The sequence below is a fragment of the Podarcis erhardii genome, assembly GCF_964252035.2.
Source record: "Podarcis erhardii genome assembly, chromosome: 4".
NCBI lineage: Eukaryota > Metazoa > Chordata > Lepidosauria > Squamata > Lacertidae > Podarcis > Podarcis erhardii.
Genome location: NC_138508.1, coordinates 68,730,469 through 68,755,898, shown reverse-complemented (window position 1 = coordinate 68,755,898; position 25,430 = coordinate 68,730,469). Strand labels below are relative to the sequence as shown.

Sequence of the window (25,430 nt, the reverse complement as noted above, 5' to 3'; positions counted from 1 at the left end):
ATCCATTTCTAGCACAGAGTGTCTCCTATGCATCCTACAAGGAAAATATTAATTTCATCCAGGAAAGCAACATGGTTTTTTTTTGCATCTTTAGGCACTAGAAACAAGATGATAGACAGTGGAACATGGATTAGGCATAGCTGGTTTCACAAATATAGCACTGCCTTTCAAAATGATAGATATGGATCTAGCCCAGTTCATACATGGGATCATGGCTTGATAGATAGTTACTTTAAAGTATGTTAGATTTATATCATTTTGATGGCCTCATTTGAAATTTCTTTAAGATTTTAAGTTATTTATTGGCTTCCCTCAGCACAGTAGCATGGGCAGAAAGTGTGTGTGTGTGTGTGTGTGTGTGTGTGTGTGTGTGTGTGTGTGTGTACCCACTCACCCACGTACCCAAAAATGCAAAAAAATTGGCTTTAGCACCAGATGTTCAGTCCAGCCAGCTACTCATGATGGACGATAGTCTATTAGTATTAATCAGATAGTAAACGCACAATTACTTGGAAGTAAGAAACAATTCACACACATATTTTTCAGTGAAGTTTCTCAGCCTAAGTCAAATGTCTGTCTGCAACCAGAAAGTCTGAATGAACTTGTCCTAAAATCCATGAAGAGCAGCAGTTTACACATTCCCACGACACAGAAAGATCAGTCCATCTCAATATTGAATTCCATTACTGGGCCACAAGCAGCTAAGCATAATGAGAGCTCAACGTGTGAATCCCAGCAAAATGTGTACTAGTGTTGGGGTGGTTAGCTGCAGCACAGAACAGTCATAGCAGATCCACAGAACAGTCATAGCAGTGGAAGCAGTTGCAGGCCAGGATCTTAGCTAAACAGCCAGACCAGAGAAAGGCAGAACAAAAAATGAATGGGAGCTGAAGGCAGGCAGATAGGGAAGGAAGCAGATGGGCAGGGAGATTAGATAAAAACAGAGGAAGACACTGAAAACAAGACTAGATGCTGGAGAGGGAAGGGGGTTATTGAATAGGCAAAGGCCCAGCGGTCATGACCAGAAAACATGTCTAAATCGGAGAGTGGGAAATTGCATTCTTCTAGGAGGCCAATCCTGTCCCTTTTGTCTTCTTCCACTTTGCAGCCCTGAGTGGCTCACAGCAATAGATACAACAATGGACACTACCATACTCATCAACTGTCCTGATTTAATTGGGACATCCCTGATTTTGGCACCACAGCCCTCACCCTTGGAGGTGGTGGAGGCAGTGCTGCACTCCAGTAGGTACCGCCAAACTCCTCGGGACGCTGCTGGGCACCTGCATTTCCTTGCATGTCAGCTGCCTCAGCATAGTAGTGAGGGCAGGCAGTGAGTGGAGAGGACCGTGTGGTGGCAGAAACTGCATGCAGCTCTCCTGGCTGGGAGGCAAGTGGCTGAGAGAGAGCGCCTACAGTGGAGCCAGTGGTGGTGCTGCCTAGACAGCTGCTACCTCCGTCCAACATTGGAGGAAGTGAAAGCAGGTTCCAGCTCCCTCCACCATTTCCTTTCTGCCTCCCAACTGGCTGCATTTCTCACCAGCAGCCGGCTTTAAGGAGAGAAGGTGTGCTCTCGGCCTCCAGGAAGCCTGTCCTGCCAGAGTGAGTTGGTAATTTGGCCTTACAAGGGCGTTAGTCAAGATGACCCTGAGGAGCCCACCAAACTCTACAGTTCTCTTAGAGAAAGAAATGTGCCATGTGACTCAACCCCGAAAGACGTGTGTCCCGATTTTCCTCTGCAGCATGTTGGAAGTTATGCACTACTGTACAGACCAGAAAGTTCCTGAAGCTCAGTGTCCCTGCTTCTGACACTGGTTCACCAGCATTATCGCCTCCTCTTGGCAAATAACCGATTACTGACTCCAAACTAATTTCCATGGTGCAAATTTCCAGTTCCGGGCTAAAACTATGTGCATGATTCCCACAGTTGCATCTTCCACATGCCTGGAAATTGGAATAGTAGATTCAGCTGCATGGACTCCCATTATGTCCATTTCAGTGAACAGACAAGTCTGGGACTTGTATCCGGCTCCAAGTGGTGAAGCTTAAACTAACGACACAGGATTTCATACCACATTACCTAAATAATGTGTCTGCTAAGAACATCACACTTAAAAGCTGTGATTTCCAAGCATTCTGGAGCTTGAGTGAACACGGAAAACACTTGACACAACATGCTAAACCAGTTACCATTTTTGCCTGCAGAACTATGGGTGGGGTGGAAGGCCCAATGTACTGCGCCCAGAAAATCCTGATGGCTTCTCTGTGTGCATGAATTGTGCATGCCCTAAAAACATCCCCAGAGTGTCCCCATAACATGCTATGGGTTCCACAACAGACAAGTCAATGCAGAACAGGTCTTAGTTTGAAAGTCACAACCCTAATTAAAGCACATTGATAAGGGATAACCTCATTATAATTACATGCAGTTCTCAGTCACTTACACCAATTCACTGGATCAGGATAGCTGCCTAGAAATCTATTTAAATCCAAATATATGTGGTGGACAAATTACAGCCCTCTTACTAGCTCTTTATATTTTACTATGCAGATTGTTTGCCAAAGAGGACATTTTTGAGCTAAAAATTACCGAGAGGCTGTTGACCCAATATTTTCTTAATCCAATTACACAGAGTTATTTCAGACCTAAAATGTAATTTAAACTTTTCTTTAACACATACAGCCTTACATGTTTTTTGTTCCCATCATGCAGACAACTCTAACTAAACTTCTTACTTTCAAGGGACATAGAAAGTTGCATCCATTCCAAGCCATCTTAGGTGCCAATCCAAAAAACTGGCAGTGCTAATGAAAAAACTCTGCATGTTTCAGAACAAGGCAGAGTTGAACTAAGGTCCTTTCTTACTTCAAAACAGATATAAAACAAAGAGACTAATTGAAATGCAAGGAAGAACACAAGCAATGAAGTGTTTTAAATTTTCCCACCCTCTCTGAAATATAGTTTCTACTGATCACAGGAGAATGAAGTAGGGATTTGCTATATATCTTTCTAATAAGAAGTAAACCTTAGAAACCTCTTTGTAAATTTTGCAACTGGACTGTTTTTTAATGTTAAAGCTGAGAGAGAGAGAGAGAGAGAGAGAGAGAGAGAGATATTCCATTTACAAATATTAATATTGAACCTTGCTATTGCAATGTTAACCAGAATTTTCTTGCACCTGATGAGCTGGTGGAACCCAATGTGAGGATAAGGAAGAGGGAAGCTTCTTCCGGAGAGAGATGGGAAGGCGCACTTCTTTGTATGTGGACTGAAGATGATAGAAGGATACATATACATATATATTTCTGTTTGATTATGATAGGGCTTATTTTTTAATGTTCCTTATCTCTCTGCTTCCTCCTTTTCTTTTTACTCTATCTTTTCTTGTTCTTTTCCCTTTCCTTTTTGTCTCTTTGATTCTATTCTAGATACTATTTTACTGTATTGTGAAAACTTTCATAAAATATCTTTGGGGGAGGGGGGTAAGGAAATAAAGGTGGAACCCTAGGCAGCTCTTATGTCTTCCCAATGGCAACTTGTAAAAATGTGTCAGATGATATCGGCCTATCCACCACTTCCTCTGCCTCCCCGCAAGCAGCAGCAGCAGCTAATGAGCAGGGAAAGGGAAACATCAAATACAATGTTGTCTTTTCACACATTTCTTCTACAGATGTTACTGGAAGAGCCTACGGTTAGCAGCAAGCATATGCTCCCCATAAAATATAGTCAGACCCTATGAAAGTGGATCCCACATCGGAAGCTGCCTTGCACCGGGTCACACTATTTGCCTGTCTAGCTCAGTGCTGCCTACACTGGCTGGCAGCAGCTCTCCAGGGTTTCAGGAAGGATGCATTCCCAACCCAACCTGGAGATTCCAGGAATTGCATGCAAAGAAGGGGCTACTGAGCTGTAGTCCTTCCCTTACTACCCCAGATAATGTATATGCTTGCATTGATGTGAGGCTAGGGGTGGAAGGCTCAGTCCCTTCAATCTTTATTGCACCGGTCCTGAGAGATCATATAACACCGGTCCTGAGAGATCTGCACTGGCTCCCAGTACGTTTCCGTGCACAATTCAAAGTGTTGGTGCTGACCTTTAAAGCCCTAAAAGGCCTCGGTCCTGTATACCTGAAGGAATGTCTCCATCCCCATCATTCAGCCCAGACATTGAGATCCAGCTCTGAGGGCCTTCTGGCGGTTCTCTCATTGCAAGAAGTGAGGTTACAGGGAACCAGACAGAGGGCCTTCTCAGTAGTGGCGCCCGCCCTGTGGAACGCCCTCCCCTTAGATGTGAAGGAAATAAGCAGCTATCTTCTCTTTAAAAGACATCTGAAGGCAGCCCTGTTTAGGGAAGTTTTTAATATTTAATGCTGTGTTGTTTTTAACACTTGATTGGAAGCCGCCCAGAGTGGCTGTGGAAACTCAGCCAGATGGGCGGGGTATAAATAATGAATTATTATTATTATTATTATTATTATTATTATTATTATTATTATTTATTGCAGTTGATAATACAAGCAGCAGCCACATTTGGTGATGGCAAGTCTAATTGCCTGCAGTTCTCCTCTTTCTCACACTGCTATCTGATGACTTTAAAGTGAGGTCAGGGATTGTGCAACTCTTCCCACTTCAGAAAATGCAGTCACTTAGACAAATGCCATAATTTAATACAATTCATGTGTACATCTACAAATAAGGATTTAAGAAACTAAGCCAGGATACTAATTTGGAATGATCATGGAATTATATCAGAGGAAGATACAAGTGGGGATATGGAACAATAGAGAGAACAGAAGGCATCTGAAACAAACCACAGCTTACCACAAACAAGCAGGTTGCTAGTGTACACTGCTCAAATCATGCCTGTCACACCAGTCCTCTTGCCAAGGCAAGAAGAAACAAATCACAGCTCTGGCTTAGCACTACGTGTGAACTAACACTCATGGTTTCCCTCCAAACCAACCACTAGAAGCCGCCAGGGCAACATATTACGTATCACAATATTTAAAAAGAAAATGTATCAGAAAATCTTGCTACTAGACTTCTATTTCATATGATTTTAGAAACCCCTACAAGTTCAGAGAAGAGAGAAACTGGCTTGTACTTAGGGTATCCCAGCCTCCAACCTGACGCCTTATATTGCTGTCCTGACTTGTGGAACGAGAGATTTTATTCTGTGACCTCTAGGCATAGGGCGCTATAGAAATTCAATAAAATAAAAATAATAAAAATATATAACAACAGCAACAACTTTTCAAGAGTGGAGAAATGGCACTTTTTTCCATTTTCCTAAACCAGGACTCCTTAAACCATGTGGATGAACTCCAAATCCCATCATTCCCAGCCAACAACATTTGGAGGGCCACAGGTTCCCTAAACAGTGTTTGAAATGGGAAGAGGAGAAGCAGGATGATCAGGACAGACTAAGTCATGTTCACCAGAACAAAAGCATGTCAAGTTAAAGGTCCATATGAAAAGAAATGGAATGACATCCCAACTTCGAGCGCTGCCCCTAGATAATAGGAAACTACTTATAAATACAACCCTCCTGATTTTCTCTCTCTCCCTGCGACTTGAAGTTATATATGGGTTCGGGAGTGGAAAGACAATCACCAAGGACAATCCATGGAACAGACTTCCCCAAATGAATTTCCCTTCTGTTTCGGAAGCCGGATCCAGGCAGGAAGCCGCTACATTGGGAACAGCAAGAACTTCCCACAACCAGTAGAGAATGCCCTTGTGTGTGGCGAACCTGCTAAACAGATGACTGCTATGAAAGCATCAGTAACAGGTTGTGGGTGGTATGGCAAAATCCCGAAACCCTTCTCTATTGTTCAATAGGTTACCAGGAAGGAGAAAATCAATTCTGCTGGGGTTTATTTTGCCTCCTTGTTCTCATGGGCTCAGCTGCTCTCCCTATAGTTGGGAAGTGGAGAAGAGCAGGAAAAACAAACAAGCTGAAGGAAAAGTGCCTGATGGCAGCGGTCCAGAGATTATTATGAAATATGAGAAATATTACCAAGTTCAACTGGATATCTCAGAGGTAAAGGTGAAGGACCCCTGGACGGTTAAGTTCAGTCAAATTTGACTATGGGGTGCGGTGCTCATCTCCGCTTTCAGGCCGAGGGAGCTGGCCTTTGTCTGCAGACAACTTTCCATGTCATGTGGCCAGCAGGACTAAACTGCTTCTGGTGCAACAGAACACCCTGATGAGTGCCAGAGCGCACGGAAATGCAGTTTACCTTCCCACCCCAATGGTACCTATTTATCTACTCACGATAGTATACTTTTGAACTGATAGAAAGAAACACTCACATTTGGAGGGCCACTTTTTAAATCTCTCAAGGGCTCAGAGGTCCCCAGAAGCCACAATCTTGATTGTGACAGGAAATATTAGCCAAATGTCAACTTCCTCTAGTGCCTTTAAACTGAAATATTTTACAATGTAGAAAGGAGCTAAACTGAAGATGACGATATTTGTTGTTATGGGAAAGCCCCACATCCTGTGGTCCTTTGGGGAAACAGTTATTAAGTGTGGGAGATGTTTTCTTACTGGCTTGTCTAAAGATAGTACGGGGAATGCACATCTGTAAATATAAGCAGCAATTATCACTACTTTATACAGAGAGCCAACTTCATCATACTATTGTACTGTTCAACAAATAATAAAAAATCAGAAAGACAAGACACGTCCTACCACAGTATTGTATTTCAGCACATTAAGAGGAAATGCACTGGCAAATCTTACAACAGGATTCCTATTTCAGATGTGATTTTTTAAAAGATTGTTTCTTGCAACTTAGGGAACTGGATAGCAACCCTGCTTCAACTTACTTGTTTAAATTCCATCTCCTACAGAATTGGAATTCATGCCAATGTCAACTTCTTAACTACTGTGAAAACAAACAACGCTGATTTAAAAAAGCAAACACGACATATGTTCTACTAGGCTGGAACATAGGGAGCACACGATTTCCCTATGCTGCTGGAACAGTGAACGGGCCCATTCATTTTGAAGCACGATGCAACACTGCTGGGAGTACAGCCTAGAAACCAATCAGCCCTGAAAAGCAAAATGTATGTCTGGACTGGACAGGCTCCACAGAAACTAGGCAGTGTTAGAAACTGAGATATAAAAGCTAGGAGCTAAATGGAACCTTAAACCTAGGTTATGGGCACCACAACAGAATGTCTAGGCGCTTTGTTTTTTTTAAGAATACAAAGCTGAAAATGAATGAACTGCAACTAAAATATTATGTTCATTTCCCACATGGTCTAGTGACTAGTCCTTCCCCTGCCCACCCCCCTAATATTCTCTTCTCCAGTCTTCAGAGAGTAGCTGGAAGTGTGGAGGCAGAAAAAGGTCCTGCTCTGCACTTTTAATCTTCTACTCTGCACTTTTAATCTGAAATCTTAGGCGCCCAGAGCTCAGAAAGTGCTCACGCACTCATGAAATTCCCTGTTGCAAAATGCACTTAGAACAATGGGAGTTTTGAACACCGATACTAGGTCTGCCTGTCTTCAACCTTAAAATAAGAAATGTCTGTATATAATCTCTTCCATGGTATTCTCTGTCCTCAGTTGAAGTTTCTCAAAGCTCCCTTGTGATTTGGTGGTGGTGGGCTTATTAGGGAAGGGCTGTGGCTCAAAGGGAAAAGACATGAGTTAATGGAAGAGCACAACATTTTCATGCAGAAATTCAATCCACGCTTAATCCTCAGCATGTCCAAACCAGGACAGAGAAAGACTCCTGCCTGAGTCCCTGGATAGCCACTGCCATTCAGTGTTGGCAGTAGTCATCTAGAGAAATACATGAAGTGACTCAGTATAAGGCAACTTTCTATGTTCCTAAATTGCATGCATTTCAGTCCCACCTAGATGCTCAATAGGCAGCTACAGGTAAGGATGGGGGTAAGCTGGGATTCAGCTAGGATGATGCTTCTCCTGAAACAATTGGGGGGAAGGGGTAGATACACCACTTTGCCACATCCCCTTTAACTAAAATTCTGGTCAACACTTATCTGACTACTAGAAATTTCCCTTCATCTCAGTTTCTTTCACTTCCGTTAAATATACATTGCCAAAATCATGCCCCTCCACAGATTTCCCTACGCTGTCATTCAGCACAGACTTCTTGTCCTTACCTTCAAAGCTCCCCGTGACCATCTCCAACCTTATCTTTCTGTCCTCATTTCCCACTTTTCACTCTTACAATTATACTACCTTTCTCTATCCAAGCCTCCCACCTCACTTAAATTACTCTATTTCCCAGTGCTAAGCTTTACATGCTCCTTCCGATAATTTTTGCTATTAGCCTCATCATTGTCCTCTATCTGAACTCAAAACCTGCCAGCTTTTGGCTTAACTCTTTAGCCCTGATTTAAATGGCATCTAGGTACCAATAACTGCATTTGCTCATATTCAGCCCATTAACTCTGCCTCCCCTGACTTCTCCCTCACAAACTGTCACTATTAAGACTTTACATTTTCAATAAAGGTACCACTTTGCCCATCTGATGTAATAATAAAGGAAGATCATATTCACTGCACAGCTTACTTTTCTTTTTAAAAATCAAGTAGTGCTGTAACTGCAACCAGCTAATTCCTGTATATACTAGTCAAGAGAATTAAGGACTAATTTTAACTATGAGATGGGCCACTTCTGAACTGAGAAGATGACTGGATGGGAAAAGAATGTCTGAACAGGTATGGAACAATAGCCTGATGGGCAGAATACCGAAAAGTAATTACATGATATATGTTGAGCATGTGTAATACAGCTTGTATGTCCAATAAAGAGATTCCAAGTTCATCAAAAGGGTCACAGGGTGCATCTTTGTTTCCATATAGAGCAACTTTTACAAAAGAAATTATCATTATACACATTGAGAAAATGCCAATTTTCATGGTACAGAACTATATGTTAAGGACCACTCACATTCTACGTTATTTACTTATTTTAATACCTGCCCTTCACTGTAAGGTTCCAGAGCGGGTTACAATCCTTTACAATTCATTAAACTTGTTGTGAAAGACTGAATACATGCCAGTAAGTAGTAGATGTACTTAACTAACTGACTGGCATATTATTGCTCAAGTTAACAGCCAACATATTTAAAATATTTTGCCCCCACTCTTCTGAAGGAAAAAAAGTCCTCAAAGCATCTTACAAAATCAAGAATCAGACATAATATTGGAAGGCACAAACAAAAGGCAAAATGGCTGGGAAGGAAACGAGGTAAAAGCAAACTCAAGCAGTAGTTCCTAGTTACAGAGTTGTTATAATGGGGAGAAATCAAGGAGTAGAGGCTCCAAAAGTTGCTAGCCAAGCCAATGTGGAGATCCTATAGTCCCATCTCTCCATCTGCAATAGCCTGGAAAATAGTTGTTGCCAGATCACAGCAAAGATTAGTTAGGTGCCCTCTATAGATTACATGGAATGGATAGAAGCTACAGTTCGGTAAGATTCATCTCATGAGTCTACTGCAACATTTTAAAGAACTGCAACTAAAAAAAAAAGTGCCTGTACTCACAATGAAGTTATTACATTAAGTGCCACACTTTAAACCTTTGGGGGGGGGACTGTGTATCCCCCAGAAACAAAGCACTGATTACATCTCTTACTCAGATTCTCAAATCTTTATTGGCATATGTACAATCTTAAGGCAGCCTTGTAAAAGAAAGTTTTCAATGTTTGATGTTTTATTATGTTTTTATATTTGTTGGAAGCTGCCCAGGGTGGCTGGGGCAACCCAGTCAGATGTGCAGAGTACAAATAATAACAACAACAACAGCTACAAGATTTCAGTGGGGTTCAGTACAAAAAAAAAAATCACTCATCAAAAACCTGCATCTAACACTTAAGTTAGTGTTGTATAACATTCACGACTCTTCATTGTGTGTTGCAGAAACCTGGCTACTATCTCCATCTTATCCCCATATTGAGTAAGCATACGAAAGGCTACACTTGTATGAATGCCACTCCCTACTAACAACCAACTGATTAATAAACTTATATCAATTTGTCTGATACCAGGGGCAGTGCAAAATAACGTGCACAACTGATTCTATTATATCTCTTGCACCTTTCTTAAGAAAACAGAAAGAGACGACGCATGACAGCATTTGGATCACTAGAAGATTTTCCAAGTGCTTACACACACACACACAGCTAGATTTTATATTATCAATATGATTGCTGCAATGGGCATGTCTGTGTTATGGCTCTTCTTGGACATTTCCACAGCTCAGCGCTGAAACAATGGCAGTATTTCCTCATAATGCTAAGCCAAGGATGTGGTGCTAAGCCAAGGATGTGGTGCACTGACCACACATGCAAGCCTGATCACTTCAGCTTCAGTCCTTCTCCTGTATGAGTGGGGTACAAACCAGGAAAAGGATAGGCAGCTAAGCGCTACATTCAAGCCTAGGATTATGGTTTCTCTCTCTCTTTTTCTCTCTCTAACAAGTCACGACTGCTAGCCTGTGGTTTTATGAAAAGTGAAAAAGAATCATTAAAAGGGGTGCTAACAAAAAAATGTCTAGCTGCTGAAATCATCAGCCAGTGGGAAATTTTAAAAGATTGCTCCCAGAAGCAAGAATAAGAGGTCCTAAAAGCAGAAGGCATGGAGGAGGAGGAGGACGTGGGTGAGGCATGGTGGGAGAAGGGTGGAGTTCAAGATAAACCAAGGAGAGAAATCAGGGTAAATGACCAACTAGGTCTCCTCAATGGTGTCTTGTGACAGTACTTTCCCTCCTTTCCAGATGTTATTGTCCCATAGTGAAAATCTGGGTTGTGTGAAGTTAGAGGTTCATCCAGAATTAATGTAGGGACAATCCACATTAAGTAAAAGTATGGATGCGCCCAAAGTGCGACCTGGCTCCACCCACAATTCCACTGGCAACCATGGGATACAGTTTCCAGAGCTGCTCTAGCATAGCTAAGCCAACACAATTCTAACACAAGTTAAAACAAGGATGTGCTTCTCTCCATCAACCACATGAAGCGGGAATGAGCTATGCCCAAGTGTGAAAGTACGTCATTATCTGGCACTTCAGAAGAGATGTTAGCAAGAAGTTTTACACCAGGAAGTTAGCATTTACAGGCAAAAGTTAGTCTGTTTTTATGAGCAGTGATGAGTACACCCAGACTGCTCTGATAAACAGTTAATATTTTGCTTCATGCTTTTCACTGTCCATGTTTGGACTATTAGAGCATGACATAATAAGCTGAAATATGAACAAGTCTTTCAGCTGCACACAAAGCTTCTTTGCTTTTCCCTTTGAACAAGTGAGCAAGCAAACAGGAGGTCCTCCATTAACTATAAACTAGGGAATTTTGGCCAACAACTTCAGAACAAGTCAGAATATTCAAACATGGTTTGAAGTCTATTCATTGCAAAGCTGTTAACCATAGTTTCCTGGTTCAGACAAAACAAGAAACTCTAGTTAAAAGATAAAAGAAGATTTCCTGGCTGGTTGGTTAACCCCTTCACACATGGGTGCTGCATATACAGCAAGGAGGCTTCTTCATATGTCAACTTACTAAGTCAAAATATGACCACCCAAACTCTCCCACAAAATGGTACAATTAAGCACTGTCTTCTCTCAGCATTTTATGCAAGGGGCGTCAGCTGTGAGTCAATCGCCCAAGGAGGAAATCTGAATCCTACATTCTGTACTGCTGCCTCTGAAATGGACAGCTGCATTAGTACACTGTTTTAAAGGAAATCCATTTGACATACACAGAAACTAGTCTGCTCTTCTGAATTCAATATGCCTGTGTTGTGTAGATTAATACCATGCTCCAGCTGTGCTTATATGTTTTTTCCCTCCATGGAATAATGCTGTTAAAACCACAGAGCCCTTTGTTATATATCTTATGGGGATAATTCACAAGAGTAGTACTTGCCTAAACAGAGCTTCCATTGGCAGCTGCTCCCACCAATATTTATTTTCAATTTGTCACCAATATAAGAGTCACTGTGTCCATGGCTTAGGAAAATCTGGGTTCAAATCCCTATTTACCACCAAGCTGAGTGGTTGACCTGGGCCAGTCACATGCTTTCAGCCTAGTCTCCTCCACAGGATTTTTGTGAGCTTAGAATAAGTGCAACCTCCATGCATGTGCATTGTTGTGAGCTGTTTGGAGGAAGGATGGAATGAAAATGTGAGATACAAATAATGGATATGAAGATGTGGCAATAATTATGGTATCTGATTGCAAGATCTAGTAATCATATATGGTAGGAATCATACTCTGTTTCCTATTCACACCAGGGAATAACTCCCCAAAGACTAAAAACAGATTACTGCTTTTGGAATAAAATTTAGATATGGATTTGTCCACAACTGATGCCTTTCTACTGGCAACTTGTCAAGTTAGACAGAAGTTAATAGGTGTCAAACATCACAGGGAAACAAAGCTTTAATTTCCTCAGATCAGCATTCCAGACAATGTTTACAGACAACTTTTTTGCAAAGGGTTATTCAAGTAGTTCCCACCCCCCTTATAAACATCGGCTGGCTGAAATCTAAGATGCAGGGGGGGGGGATTATACCAAACTCTGCATTTATTTCCCCAGAATCTCTTCCCCATTTTTCAGCAAGCTCTCCAGTATCAACAAGAACTCTCCAGACATCTGTGCTGTAGGTATTGTAGCCTCCGAAAGTTGGGTCACAAACATAACCTCAATATAGCATCAGGCTGGTACATCCATGCTTCATCAGAATGTGCCACAATTTCCATTTCATTTTGCTGACTTGCTTTGATAAACAAGCAAAATTGCAACTTGGAGAGAGGGGCAGAGGAGGTGGGCAGGCAAGGGGGTGTATCTTTGAAAGTGTCAGTTGCAGACTTTTAAAATTTTTATTTCAGTTGTTTATACTGTGGGTTCCTCTAGTGGTGCATAGTTACAAGTGAATAGACATTCCACTGAGTGCAACTTGGTGCAGAGACACGTCCATATCTAGATGTACATTCTGACCTGCTTTTTTACCAGCTGCATTGACTGCTGGTAAAGGTAGATCTGCAAGCATGCACATATAGACCATTCTGCCTTGCCATTAAGATCTGCTTGAGAATCCCTGCATATAGGCCCACTGTAAGATCAAATTGGCTGGAGAGCACAAGAGACAAGGCCTTCTCAGTTGTGACTTCTAGCTTATGGAACTCCCTCCCCACCAATCTCCATTTCGCCCAAAGTTTAGAAACTTACCTGTTTTGAGTGAGCTTCTCTAAAGTTCTTTAATGCAGCTGGTCTGGAATTATTAAACTGTTTTAACCATCTTTTAGAGGTGTGGCATTGTTTGGAGAATAATCTGCTGGGTTAACTAATAATGTTTAAAACACTCTGGGCCATGTAAGCTTTTATGGTACCGTTCTCCAATTCTGAATCATCAATATGAATGTGTTGTTCTAATGCATTTTGTGTGCTTTATTGCTGTTGTGAGCTATACCTGTATACCTGAAGGAGGGTCTCCACCCCCATCATTCAGCCCGGACACTGAGGTCCAGCTCTGAGGGCTTCTGGCGGTTCCTTCACTGTAAAAAGTGGGGTTACTGGGAACCAGGCAGAGGGCCTTCTTGGTAGTGGCACCTGCCCTGTGGAATGGCCTCCCATCAGATGTCAAGGAAATAAGCAACTATTCTACTTTTAAAAGACATCTGAAGGCAGCCTTGTTTAGGGAAGTGTTTAATGTTTAATGCTGTATTGTGTTTTTAATATTTGATTGGGTGCCGCCCAGAGTGGCTGGGGAAACCCAGCCAGATGGGCGGGGTATAAATAATAAATTATTATTATTAAGAATGACACAAATATAGATCAAATCAATGATATTAGGAGGATGGAACACTGGGACAGTGATACCTGTTAGTTATAGGGAGACACCTAAGTACAAAGACGCTTTCATCCTTGCGTACAACAGACCCATGTGGTGGAATTCAGTAGCAAATGTAGAATTCTCCTTCTTGTTATTTATCAGAGTGCAAAATGGAAGCAATGGAGGAACTTGCTGGGGAGTTGCACTTGGTGGAACAAGATGCATAACCCTTTTCTTGTCTGCCACTACTTATTGCCTGCCCCCCCCCCAGCTGCTTTTCTTCATTTGATGAGCAGATGGTGGAGTCCTTAGCTAGGGAAAAACCAGCATGGGAAAACTGCAGAGGATCCCTGCTCAAATCTCCTCACTGCTTAGTAGATGTGTGGCAAGCACGGGACTGGGAACGGCCACATTTTAATGAAGTGCTACAGTAAGTCACTTTCTCTTATATTAAATTTTATGTTTTTAATAATAATAATAATAATAATAATAATAATAATTTATTATTTATACCCTGCCCATCTGGCTGAGTTTCCCCAGCCACTCTGGGCGGCTCCTAATCAAGTATTAAAAACAATACAGCGTTAAATATCAAAAACTTCCCTGAACAGGGCTGCCTTCAGATGTCTTTTAAAGATAGGATAACTGCTTATTTCCTTCACATCTGAAGGGAGGGTGCTCCACAGGGTGGGTGCCACTACCAAGAAGGCCCTCTCTCTGGTTCCCTGTAACCTCACTTCTCGCAATGAGGGAACCACCAGAAGGCCCTCAGTGCTGGATCTCAGTGTCCGGGCTGAACTAGCTTGACAAGCTGCCAGTAAAATGGCATCAGTTGTGCACAAATCCATATCTAAATTTTTCACCTTTCTGACTAAAGGTAGAAGGTGATAATATTCAATTCCATGGATGAACAGGTCACCTCTAATGATGACATGCTCAGGAAGCCAACATATCCATAAATGAAAACCATAAATGAAAACTTTACTGAAGGTCACACTTGGGAAGGCAATGCTTTCTATCCTCTGCATTAATTTATTCTCTTTCAAACTTACACAATGATTTAAGTCTGTATAAATAAAATAAAGAGGAACTTATGAATCTGTTGGGGTTTTTTTGGGTTTTTTTAGAGAGATATTTATGTTTCTTTGTCTCTAGAGCAACTCCAATTTATATTCTGTTGAATCTTCATTGGAGACCACTGCTTGGAATATCTAGACTACAGACAATCTGATTGCCTCTGTGAGTGCATACTATAGCCTCCATTAAGTTAAGTAGTGGAGACAGCACTACACTCTTACTTTTTTCAGAGGCACAGTGTCCATCATCATCCTTCTTTTTATTTTCTGTTTTGTCAGAGTAGTAACCAAAGTCATCTTTCTTGAGTCTTATTCAATAGCAGGTTGATATCTGGGTCAGCAACCTTTATGGTCAGTGGACACATCTGGAATTTTGAGAGAGCACCATGGGCACCAGTCACAAAATGGCTGCCATGAGGTCTGTGGCATAACACAATAACTGCCACATCTGAAAGAGAGGCAGTACTACAAAATGGTGTTGGAATGTCCCCACATCAGTGGAGAAAAGGCATTGCTCACTGCTCCACAACACTTTACAGCTAATCTCTATTCAGAGTAGAAGAGAGGATGGGTGTCTAACCTTGGCATCCAATGTGGACAAGTTTAATGCAGGAGCATCACAACTCGGAGTCAGGAGTGGAGCAAAAAAACCACTCACCAGTCTTTTGTGTACTGTGGATTTGCTAAGATCTTTCTCTGGCACCCTAGGAAGTACTGACAGGCACCCACAGGCACAACGCTGGCTATCACTGTTCTATATCTACATTACTATGCAAGTAAAAGGGCAACATTGATCCCAGCGTTAGGCAGGGAGTTCCTTGCGTGACCCGTCCTGACCATGCATAGATTAGATTAGATTTTAGAATTCCACAAGATGGGGACAACCTTCAAGGGTGTGTGTAAGGATGTGAACAAATGTTGGGAGAAGATATTATTATTAGATATTATCCTTCCTTCCTCACATTTGTGAGTTCAGCACCGTGCATCCCTTTGAAGCTTTAAAAGCTATCCCACAGTGTGGGTGCTCATGTAACTGTGCTGACTTGATACGTGAACTTAGATATCATGCATGGACAGAACACAATGGAATTTAGGCTCAGTTTAAGAACGTTAAAACATGAAAGTGTGGAATTCTTTAGTACTTTAGAACAAGTGTCCACTATGATCTCCCTGTTACATAAGCAAGCAAAATAACCCAACAAAGTTCAGAGGGCAATGATATACATTAAAGTTAAAACAATCCAAAGCGTCAAATTCTGTCATCTGACTTGAACAGAGAACTTATTCAAGGAACCATTGATCAAAGCAAGTTCAAGATCTCTCATAATATTTTAAACAATACAGTCCAGTGTGTTTTCATGCTTAACTTTAAAAGCGTATTATGACTCACTACATTGTAAGAAAAGAATCAGTTGTGTGATAGTTCACATACAAAAACCACAGACATTTTTTTTTTAAAAAATGCTTGGTTCCCTTAGTTTATCATTCAGATGAGATCTGAAACAAACAAACAAAAACACAATAAAGTTTCAACAACAATGGATTATTTATTTAGGTAAAGAGAGATAGCAATTAATATTTTTAAGTTCATCAGGGGGAAAGTATGCATATGAAAAGAAAGGATTTAAGCATGGACTGGACCAAAGGATCCCACAATTGAAATGTAGCCAACTATAATGACCAATACTAATCAAATTTGACCATTACTATGTCTCACAAAGGGTTTTTAATCCTGCCTGGACAAAATGAATAGGAAGAAAGAGGGCTGCTTTTCTTTCAGGATTTGCCTCCAGCTGTTCAGAAGAAGAAAGCACAGTTTAAACACAAACAGATTTGTCTTTCTTTTCCCAGTTCAAATCGTACGTTGGAGCCCTAACTCCAGGTAGTTAAAAGTATGCTGTTCATGGAGTTTGTAACTAACATAACTTTTCAACAGTAGCAGTGAGGCCAAAGGTCTATCTAGTTGATTTTATTCAAGTTACCTTTTCAAAAGTTTGCTGAAAAAATGTGTGCCATCTTCTCTCTCAAACAAAAAGTGGCATTAGACTTCTGAGAAGAGACGGAGATGCAGAGAGCTGATGTTTGTATAACCAACTTTTCTTTAGTATTCTCCAGCTATGTCCTTTTAAAGTGGGGGGAGGAACTGGCCTGCTCATTTCCTCTTCTCTTATGAAAACCCCAGTGTTCAAGACCCATTCAGCTTAGTCGGTCTCACGCCAAGGAATCTGGCTACAAGATTGTTTCTCAGGCATGTAACAGGGTTTAGACTGAAAAGGGAGGGGTTGGGATGGAAGTTAGTAACACATGGACAGTTAACAAGCAGCCAGATCCAACTATTCCTCTGGCACAAGATCTTCCTAAGCCTGCTTTAGAGGGAGGAGCTGTGTTGTACAATCCTCTGTCAGCAAAAGGTATTTGCATGCACAAGGTAGGTTTGCCGGTGTATCTATTGACACCAATAAGGTATATAAAAAAAATCCTTCTCTTGAAATTTCCAAGTCCTTTTTGCTTTTAGCATGGCATTCATACCTAATTTCTGCTTTTCATCCAAAGCTCTGGGAGGCACAGCAAAAGTCTACAGGGGACAACTGAGGTACAGCTCTGAAATCTGGATGTTCCTTCAGCAGCAGTTCAGGGGAACTTGCTGGGCAATGCAGAAACTTGAAAAGGGTTGCCTGCCCTCGACTCAAAGGCTACAATAACCCCAAAAGGGTATAGTGGCTTGCCTGATCTAGTATTCAAACAAACAAGCATGAGAGTCAGAAAATCCATCTGGTGTAGTTAAGTCTATAAGCCAGTTAGGAAATTTCCTAATAATTCAAAATCTATCAAGAGTTAAACCAAGTGTCTGCACAGCTACCAAAAGCATGAGGACCTGTCTAGAACTGAAGCTCCTGTTGAGGTGGCTAGTCTAATCCAGAGTGCTTTGAGAATGTCTTCACAACTCAAACTGCATTCTGAGGACCTTTTTAAAGATGGACAGAGTTCAGAGTCCTTTCCCCCCACCTCAATTGGTAACATCAGGCATCACGTAACTACTTACCATAACTGGGCAGTTCCTGTTAGTTTGCTCATTCCTTAATGTGGTTTACTGATCAAAGCTTGTTCAGGTTCTCATTAATTATTGGCATCAATTACGCCAGCTAAGCACTGGTATCTCATCCAGTATCTCATCCAACTCTCATCCCTCACTTCCCTGAGCTTCCCAAGTGAAATCTATCCAACTCCCTTTACACCAGAAGGGCAAGTCAATAGCCCAGGTAGATAAGAATATTGGAAAGAGTGTGACTTTATTGGAAAGAGTGTGACTTTTATAAGTTAGCTGCTGGGTGAAGTGCATTCAGAGCTCCATCGGGAGGAACACTGTTAGTTGCCCTTGTGTTACAGAGGCCTGATTGGAGCCCAATGAAAGTTGGGTATTTAGTGCCACCAGTCCTGTGCTGTGGAAGGAACATTCTTTCAGCAGAGATTTGGCAGGCAAAACCGCTTGGCTTTCAGGTGTATCTTGAATGCCCTTTCATGCCAAGAGGCCTTAGCAGGTGTTTAAATTGATTAACAAGTCACTTTAATGATTTGTATTGTTTACAGTGGCATTTTATGTTTTACAGTTGTGCACTACCCACCACCCATATTTTACGATACGACTGTATAGAATAAACAAATGTTCTGATCGCAACTAACTGTTTCAGGCAGGATGGAACATTAACAAATGTTTTAGAGTGGCCTTTGAGAAAAGAAGAACTTGCTGTTTTAAAACAAAGATCAAGACTGTTGCTTTAACAGCCCTGGCCAAAGCAACATTGTTTCTGGATGCTTCCAATCCTGCTCTGGACAGCAGTACTTTTTCTTATCTTCTTCACATGCTTGCTATTGCAAGCAAGACTCCAGTCTTGCCCCACAGTAGGTCACTGTCCCCAAATGCTGCTTATCGAGCCTAAAACTGTCAAAACAACACTAAGTCTCCAGGTCCAAATATCTGATGGTACACTTTACAGAACTGATCATACAGTATAAGGTTTCTTCTTTTTTATCCTTTGTTGCTATCACGTTAAAACTACAGAAATGCAAACATACCCCCACCCCAGTTTAAGTGTCCATATCTTATTTAATTAGCTAAAAGCCTGGGAGAAGAGGAACGTTTTTTGCCTGGCATATAAAGTTATGTAACAAAGGTGCCAGATGAGAAGAAGAAGAAGAGTTTGGATTTGATATCCCGCTTTATCACTACCCGAAGGAGTCTCAAAGCGGCTAACATTCTCCTTTCCCTTCCTCCCCCACAACACTCTGTGAGGTGAGTGGGGCTGAGAGACTTCAAGAAGTGTGACTGGCCCAAGGTCACCCAGCAGCTGCATGTGGAGGAGCGGAGACGCGAACCCGGTACCCCAGATTACGAGTCTATTGCTCTTAACCACTACACCACACTGGCTCCCTGAGCCTCCCTGGGGAGAGCATTCCACAAATGGGGAGCCACCACAGAAAAGGCCCATTCTCATGTTGCCACCTCCAGAACTCTCACAGAGAAGGAACACAAAGGAGAGCCTCTGATGACCAGCAAAGGGTTGGGTTTGGTTCATATGGGTAGAGGCAGTCCTTGAGATGTTGTGGTCCTGAGCCATTTAAGGCTTTATAGGTCAAAACCAGCACTTTGAATTGCAGCAATCTAACCTAGAAGTTACCAGAGCATATACAACAGAAGTTAGGCTATCCCTATTCACATAGGGGTGCAACTGGGTCGTCATCTGAAGCTGATGAAAGATACTCTGTGCCACCGAAGCCACTTGAGCCTTAGGTGACAGCAAAAAATCCAAAGGTACCTGTTCCTTCAGAGAGTGTGTGTGTGTGTACCCCCATCAAGAACAGGCAACCCCCCCCCATCCATCACGTTCTAGGGAACTGCCCACTAAAAGTGCCTCTGTCGTATCTCGATTGAGCTTCAGTTTGTTGGCTCTCATCATATCTGTTACTGAAGCTAGACCTCAGTCTAGCACATTTACTGCCACACCTGCAGATGTAAAGGAGAATTAGAGCTATGTGTCATCAGCATATTGCTGACAATATACTCCAAAACTCCGAATGACCCCACTAATGGTTTCATATAGATGCTGTACAGCATGAGGGATAAAACTGAACTATGGGGCCAAATAGCACTCCCAAGCATCACCTTCTGGAAACAACTATCCAAGTACAGTAAGACTTGGAGAGTCACTCCAAAAGGATACCATAGCCAATGGCATTGAAAGCGGCTGAGAGGCTGAGGAGAATGAACAGGGACACATTTTCCCCCTCTCTCTCCCAAAAGAGGTCATCATACAGGGCAACCCAAGCAGTTTCTGTGCCAAAACAGGGCCTAACCCCCAATTGAAATAGATCTTAAAAATCTGTTCCCTCCAAGAGCACCTGAATATGATCCACAGCCACACACTCAAGACCCTTGCCCAAGTAAGGGAGATTGCCAACTGGCTGCTAATGATTTTTCTAAACTGGGGTTCCCCAGTTTATCTAAACTGGGGAGGGTTCCCCAGTTTATCAATGCTATAATACAGTGGTACCTCAGGTTAAGTACTTAATTCGTTCCGGAGGTCCATTCTTAACCTGAAACTGTTCTTAACCTGAAGCACCACTTTAGCTAATGGGGCCTCCTGCTACTGCTGCTGCCGTGCCGCCTGAGCACGATTTCTAAAAGGCGAAAGATTTATACGATCTGAAGAGAAACCAGAGTATACCTGAGCACGATTTCTGTTCTCATCCTGAAGCAAAGCTCTTAACCCGAGGTGCTATTTCTGGGTTAGCGGAGTCTGTAACCTGAAGCGTATGTAACCTGAAGTGTATGTAACCTGAGGTACCACTGTAATACTTTAAAAACATCCTTTTTTTACCACAAGTAATATTAAACATATAAATTGAAAACAAAGATATCTAAGATTCAATATCAGAACAAATGGCAACAATAATCAGGAAACATTTCACATCTCTAACTCCTATCATTGTGATTGTACTCTTTATGGTTCTCCTCCCCCTTCCACATTTTAATCAATATTCTTCAATACGGCCCTAGTCTCATGATTTAATTTAGTCAGTCAATAAACGTTTAAAGTCTTAATGTTTTACTGCATTAATGAATCTCAGTAGAAGAATGGCCCAACAAATTCCATAACAGTTAATCAGTTTCAAGTCATGTGTAGAAGCAATTAAGTAGATAGCACAGGATGCCAATAAAAAAATCATTCTGGAACCTTAATGGTTTGGCTACCATTTCAATTGCCAATCTTTCAATCTTAGGACTAAGAGGCGCGTATCTTAGGACTAAGAGTTGCTTAGCAGACCTGACCCGCTTCTGTACAATGAGTTCAATGTTTAATTTTGCTTTTCAACTCTTAAGCACGCAGCTCGATGAGACCTGTATCCAAGTTTATGTTTAGTGGCCTATTTCTGCTGCAAAGAGGCAAAACAATACAGATTGCTTGCAACCATATTTGATGAATGGGCAGAAACTAGTTTTAAAACTGTTTAGCTTTAAAAAAAGAAGTTAATAGGAGTACATTGTATCATTTTGGAATTGTGAAATGAACCGTGTGCACCCACATACACAAAGCCAGTCTGTTTGAGCTCTTGTGCAAAATAAACTTCTGTGTACCCAACAAATGTATCCAATACCTGGATACCTACATGTATCCATATCCACAATGCTCATCCAGGCCTGTTTGAACAGGCTGAATAAGTTTTTTTATATGCAAAATGCGCGCGCACACACACACACACACACACACCGCCCAGAAGCACTAAATTGTCTATAACCAAATCTGGATCAAGGCCAACACAAGTAGATTAATATAAATGGCACTTTCCCCATCAACTTCATTGGAGTGGAGAGTGAACTCCGTATCTGTCAAGGTTAAAAGGGACAGTTCTTCTTCTGCCTGCCCTTCCTCCCTTCTTTCAAAGTTAAGTAAGCACTGCAATTCAGGAGCCTAATCTTCATTCCCAATGTATAAGGAATTGTGGAAACCATAAAGCAGTTTGAGAATGTCAGCTAATTTGATGCTGTACATCCGCTTTGGCTTTGACCAACCAAGACCATATAGACATATAATTTAAACTAAAACCAGATGCACGGCACAAACATCTGGATACTAACATAGGGATATGAGCTGATAAACAGCAGTCTTGCTCTGATAACCTTCGTTGGGTCATATAAAGTCTAAAACTGAGCAACTTGGTCTTCTTTATCTGAAGCGTCAGCATTTTATAAAACTTCTGCTCTACCCAGGAGCCAAAGGAATTCATTTTAACCTTCCAAACCAAAAAAGCTTATTGTAAGCAAACTATACAATAGCTAGTCTGAGATTCATCTGTGTGCTGAATTTCAATTATTCTAATTATTATGAGAACCAAGATATCCTGAACATATTAAAGTTTATAATTCCAAAATAGAATATTAGGGTCCCCTCCCTCAATTGTATCTGCAAAGACACAATAACAACCACAATCAAACAAGAACTCTGAATAAGCCCTTCTGATTTCATTTTTTACATCTTGTTTTTTAACTTACTGCTCTTATAAGTATTGCCACACTCCAGAAATCCCCTTAAAAGTGGTCACAATTGCGTTCACAGTTGATTCCCCCCCCCCCCCCCCGCGTACATGTTTAGCTAGATCTTTCCTCATTTTTATTTTTATTGAGCAGCCAGTGTTAAAGACCTTCTCTAAATAAATATTTTTTTTCTGCATAAATTCCTGTTAGGACACCTATGAAGTTTTGGTCATAAAAAATACACTGTGAATATACTCTACCACAATGGGGAAAAAACTTTCTTGGCTATTTCTCCTGCCACTTCGGTGTTATCTCTAACCTAGTTTCTATACCTACTCTTCCTGATCAGTATGCTACACTTTCTCTACCTCTGCCCACCCCCACCCCTCTGCAATAATGGGCCCTCACTAAATAAGGACTTCCTGCAATTAATTCAAGTCAGTCACCACACCTTCCATATGCTATGTACTATATACCTATTTATTTGATGACCACATAAGCAAAGCAGTGTCTCAGGAGTGCATTAGTACATTTATGCTGACTGCAAAATTATTACATGTGTCACAAAGAACTGATACTGTGCTTAATTCTCACAATTTCATCCAAAAAATAAATCCCTCAGATGACTTTTTTAAAGCAGTCTGCAGCTGGAATGCATTAGTGAAATCTTTGCCATATACTTCTAGCCATCAAGACTGAACTCCTGTGCATCGTTATTTCAATAACTCAAAAGAGCTTTAAAAGTAGTTAAATACCTTTTGCGGGGGATATGTAAAGTAAAAGGAGATGTAAAGAAGGGAGGGTTGTCATTTGCACAAAGATCGGGCAAAACCTTTCCCACAAGGACACCCGCTCGGTCCATGACTTTCAGAGTATATCTATTGATTGTGTTTAATGAAGCAGGCTTTAAAGTCATACAAGCCTAAACGAAGACTCAAGCCGGGACTTATGACTTATAGCCAAGTATAAATTCTCAGCTGGGCTGGGTGGACACACTTAATTCAAAAAAGCGAACACCGTAGTAGCCAAGATCTCAAGAAGGTGAAACGGTTTGCTCATGCCTTTCCTCTAACCATCCCTTTCCAAAATCCAGCTCCAACCCACCAGAGGCAGTTTAGATCTGATTTGTTACCATTTTAAAAAGGGACACAGTAAGAGTGTGAGAGTCCACGAACTATATGCAGGGCAGTATTGCCGTTTTAAAGTCATGTTACACTTTTGTAGTCATGTACCAAAACAAAGCATGCATCTTAAGCTTGCTCCTGTTCACTGCTTTGTGTCTGGTCAGAAGCTTTAAGAGAGCAGACAAAACTCCACTGCAGGGTGATCTGCAGCCAGCGGGGCTCTAACCTTACTGCAAAGTTAAAGGGAGAAGAGGGAGCCGTCCTGGTATCTCAGGGCTCCCTCGGCTGCATTTCGTCGCTTCCCCTTCCCTCCTCTCAGCATCCCGAGGAAGACCCAAGGAGCTCAAAGGAGCTCAACTTCTTCCCAATGCTCAGCACCTCTCTCCCGCCTCCCCAAAGAAAGACCCGCGCCCACAAGAGCATGTGCAGAGTGCCTCTCCCATCCCAGCCAGTATCTGCAATAAGAGGAAAGGAGGCTTCTCCAGAGGGTGAAATGCAGGGGCGCTTAAGATTTCGAGGTTCCCTCTGCTGCAAAAATCACCCAAGTTTGGGTCCCGCCCCCCTCACACCCGCCTGAAGGGCTTGAGGGGAAGCCAGTTCCAACCCCGGAGCCGTTTTCAAGGCAAGAGCCGAAGCAGCCCTTCTCTTACCCATGGCGTCGGGCAGGCGTGCAGGTGGCTCGGCTGGCGGCGGCAGTGGCGACTTCCCCGCTTGCCCTTCAAGGCTGGCTTTCCCCGGCTGGCTGCGAGGAGACGAGCAAACTCCTCCCGGCGGCGTCCTCTCTCGGCACAGGCGCCTCAGCTGCTCCTCCGCGCGCCGCTCGCCTGCGCCCGCCGCTCCCGCCCTGGCTGCGCTCTCGCGCCTGCTTGGCCGAAGGGGGCGGGGCCTGCGCGCAGCCGCCTCACAGAGGAGACCCCGCCGCGGGTCGGCAGGCCCGGGAGGCGGGAAACTCCGCCGAGGCAGCTCTTCGCCTCAGACGCCTTTGTGAGGGGGGCAGCAAGGCAGGGTGAGGAGACTTCAGGTGCCTGGAGCTTCCCGGGCATTGTGTGGCTCTCTACATGCGCCTTGCACCTAACTCTCTCTCCTAGGGGAAGGCTATCTCCCGAGTAACACCATTGGAGCTCTAAGGAATACACGCGTGTAGTGGGGCGCGTGCGCCCTCAGGTGCGCCCGGAGATAAGAAGGTGCCTTCTATTGAGCCATCTAGTTTGGTTTCTAGATGGCACCTGGGACCTTCTCCACGCCCAACAGAGGCTCCACCAATGAGCTACGACCTTCAGTGTTGTTGTTGCTGTTTAGTCGTGTCCGACTCTTTGACCCCCTGGACCAGAGCACGCCAGGCACTCCTGTCTTCCACTGTCTCCCGCAGCTTGGTCAGACTCATGCTGTTAGCTTCAAGAACACTGTCCAACCATCTAGTCCTCTGTCGTCCCCTTCTCCTTGTGCCCTCCATCTTTCCCAACATCAGGGTCTTTTCCAGGGAGTCTTCTCTTCTCATGAGGTGGCCAAAGTACTGGAGCCTCAGCTTCAGGATCTGTCCTTCCAGTGAACACTCAGGGCTGATTTCCTTCAGAATGGCTAGGTTTGATCTTCCTGCAGTCCATGGGACTCTCAAGAGTCTCCTCCAGCACCGTAATTCATAAGCATCAATTCTTCAGCAATCAGCCTTCTTTATGGTCCAGCTCTCACTTCCATACATCATAGATCTACAATATTCAGAGTGCATTAACAGTCAGTCCCTCTTCCTAGGGAACTCTGAGAATTATGAACGCCTAACAACTCTCAGTGCGGGACGCGGGTGGTGCTGTGGGTAAAACCTCAGTGCCTAGGACTTGCCGATCATACGGTCGGCAGTTCAAATCCCTGCACCGGGGTGAG

At 42.6% G+C, this 25,430-nt stretch overlaps 1 protein-coding gene across 2 annotated transcripts in view; it reads right to left on the bottom strand.

The window, feature by feature from the left end:
* GPM6B (glycoprotein M6B) overlaps window positions 1–24,356 on the bottom strand; it is a 104,936-nt gene extending 80,580 nt beyond the window's left edge. The window contains exon 1 of one of the 2 annotated variants that reach the window (XM_081858760.1): window positions 24,203–24,356. In XM_081858760.1, the coding sequence (XP_081714886.1) occupies window positions 24,203–24,206 (4 nt within the window). In that variant the 5' untranslated portion in view covers window positions 24,207–24,356. The remainder of the gene's footprint in view (window positions 1–24,202) is intronic. The other variant, XM_081858764.1, reaches the window with a different exon arrangement.
* Between the last annotated feature and the right edge of the window lie 1,074 nt (window positions 24,357–25,430).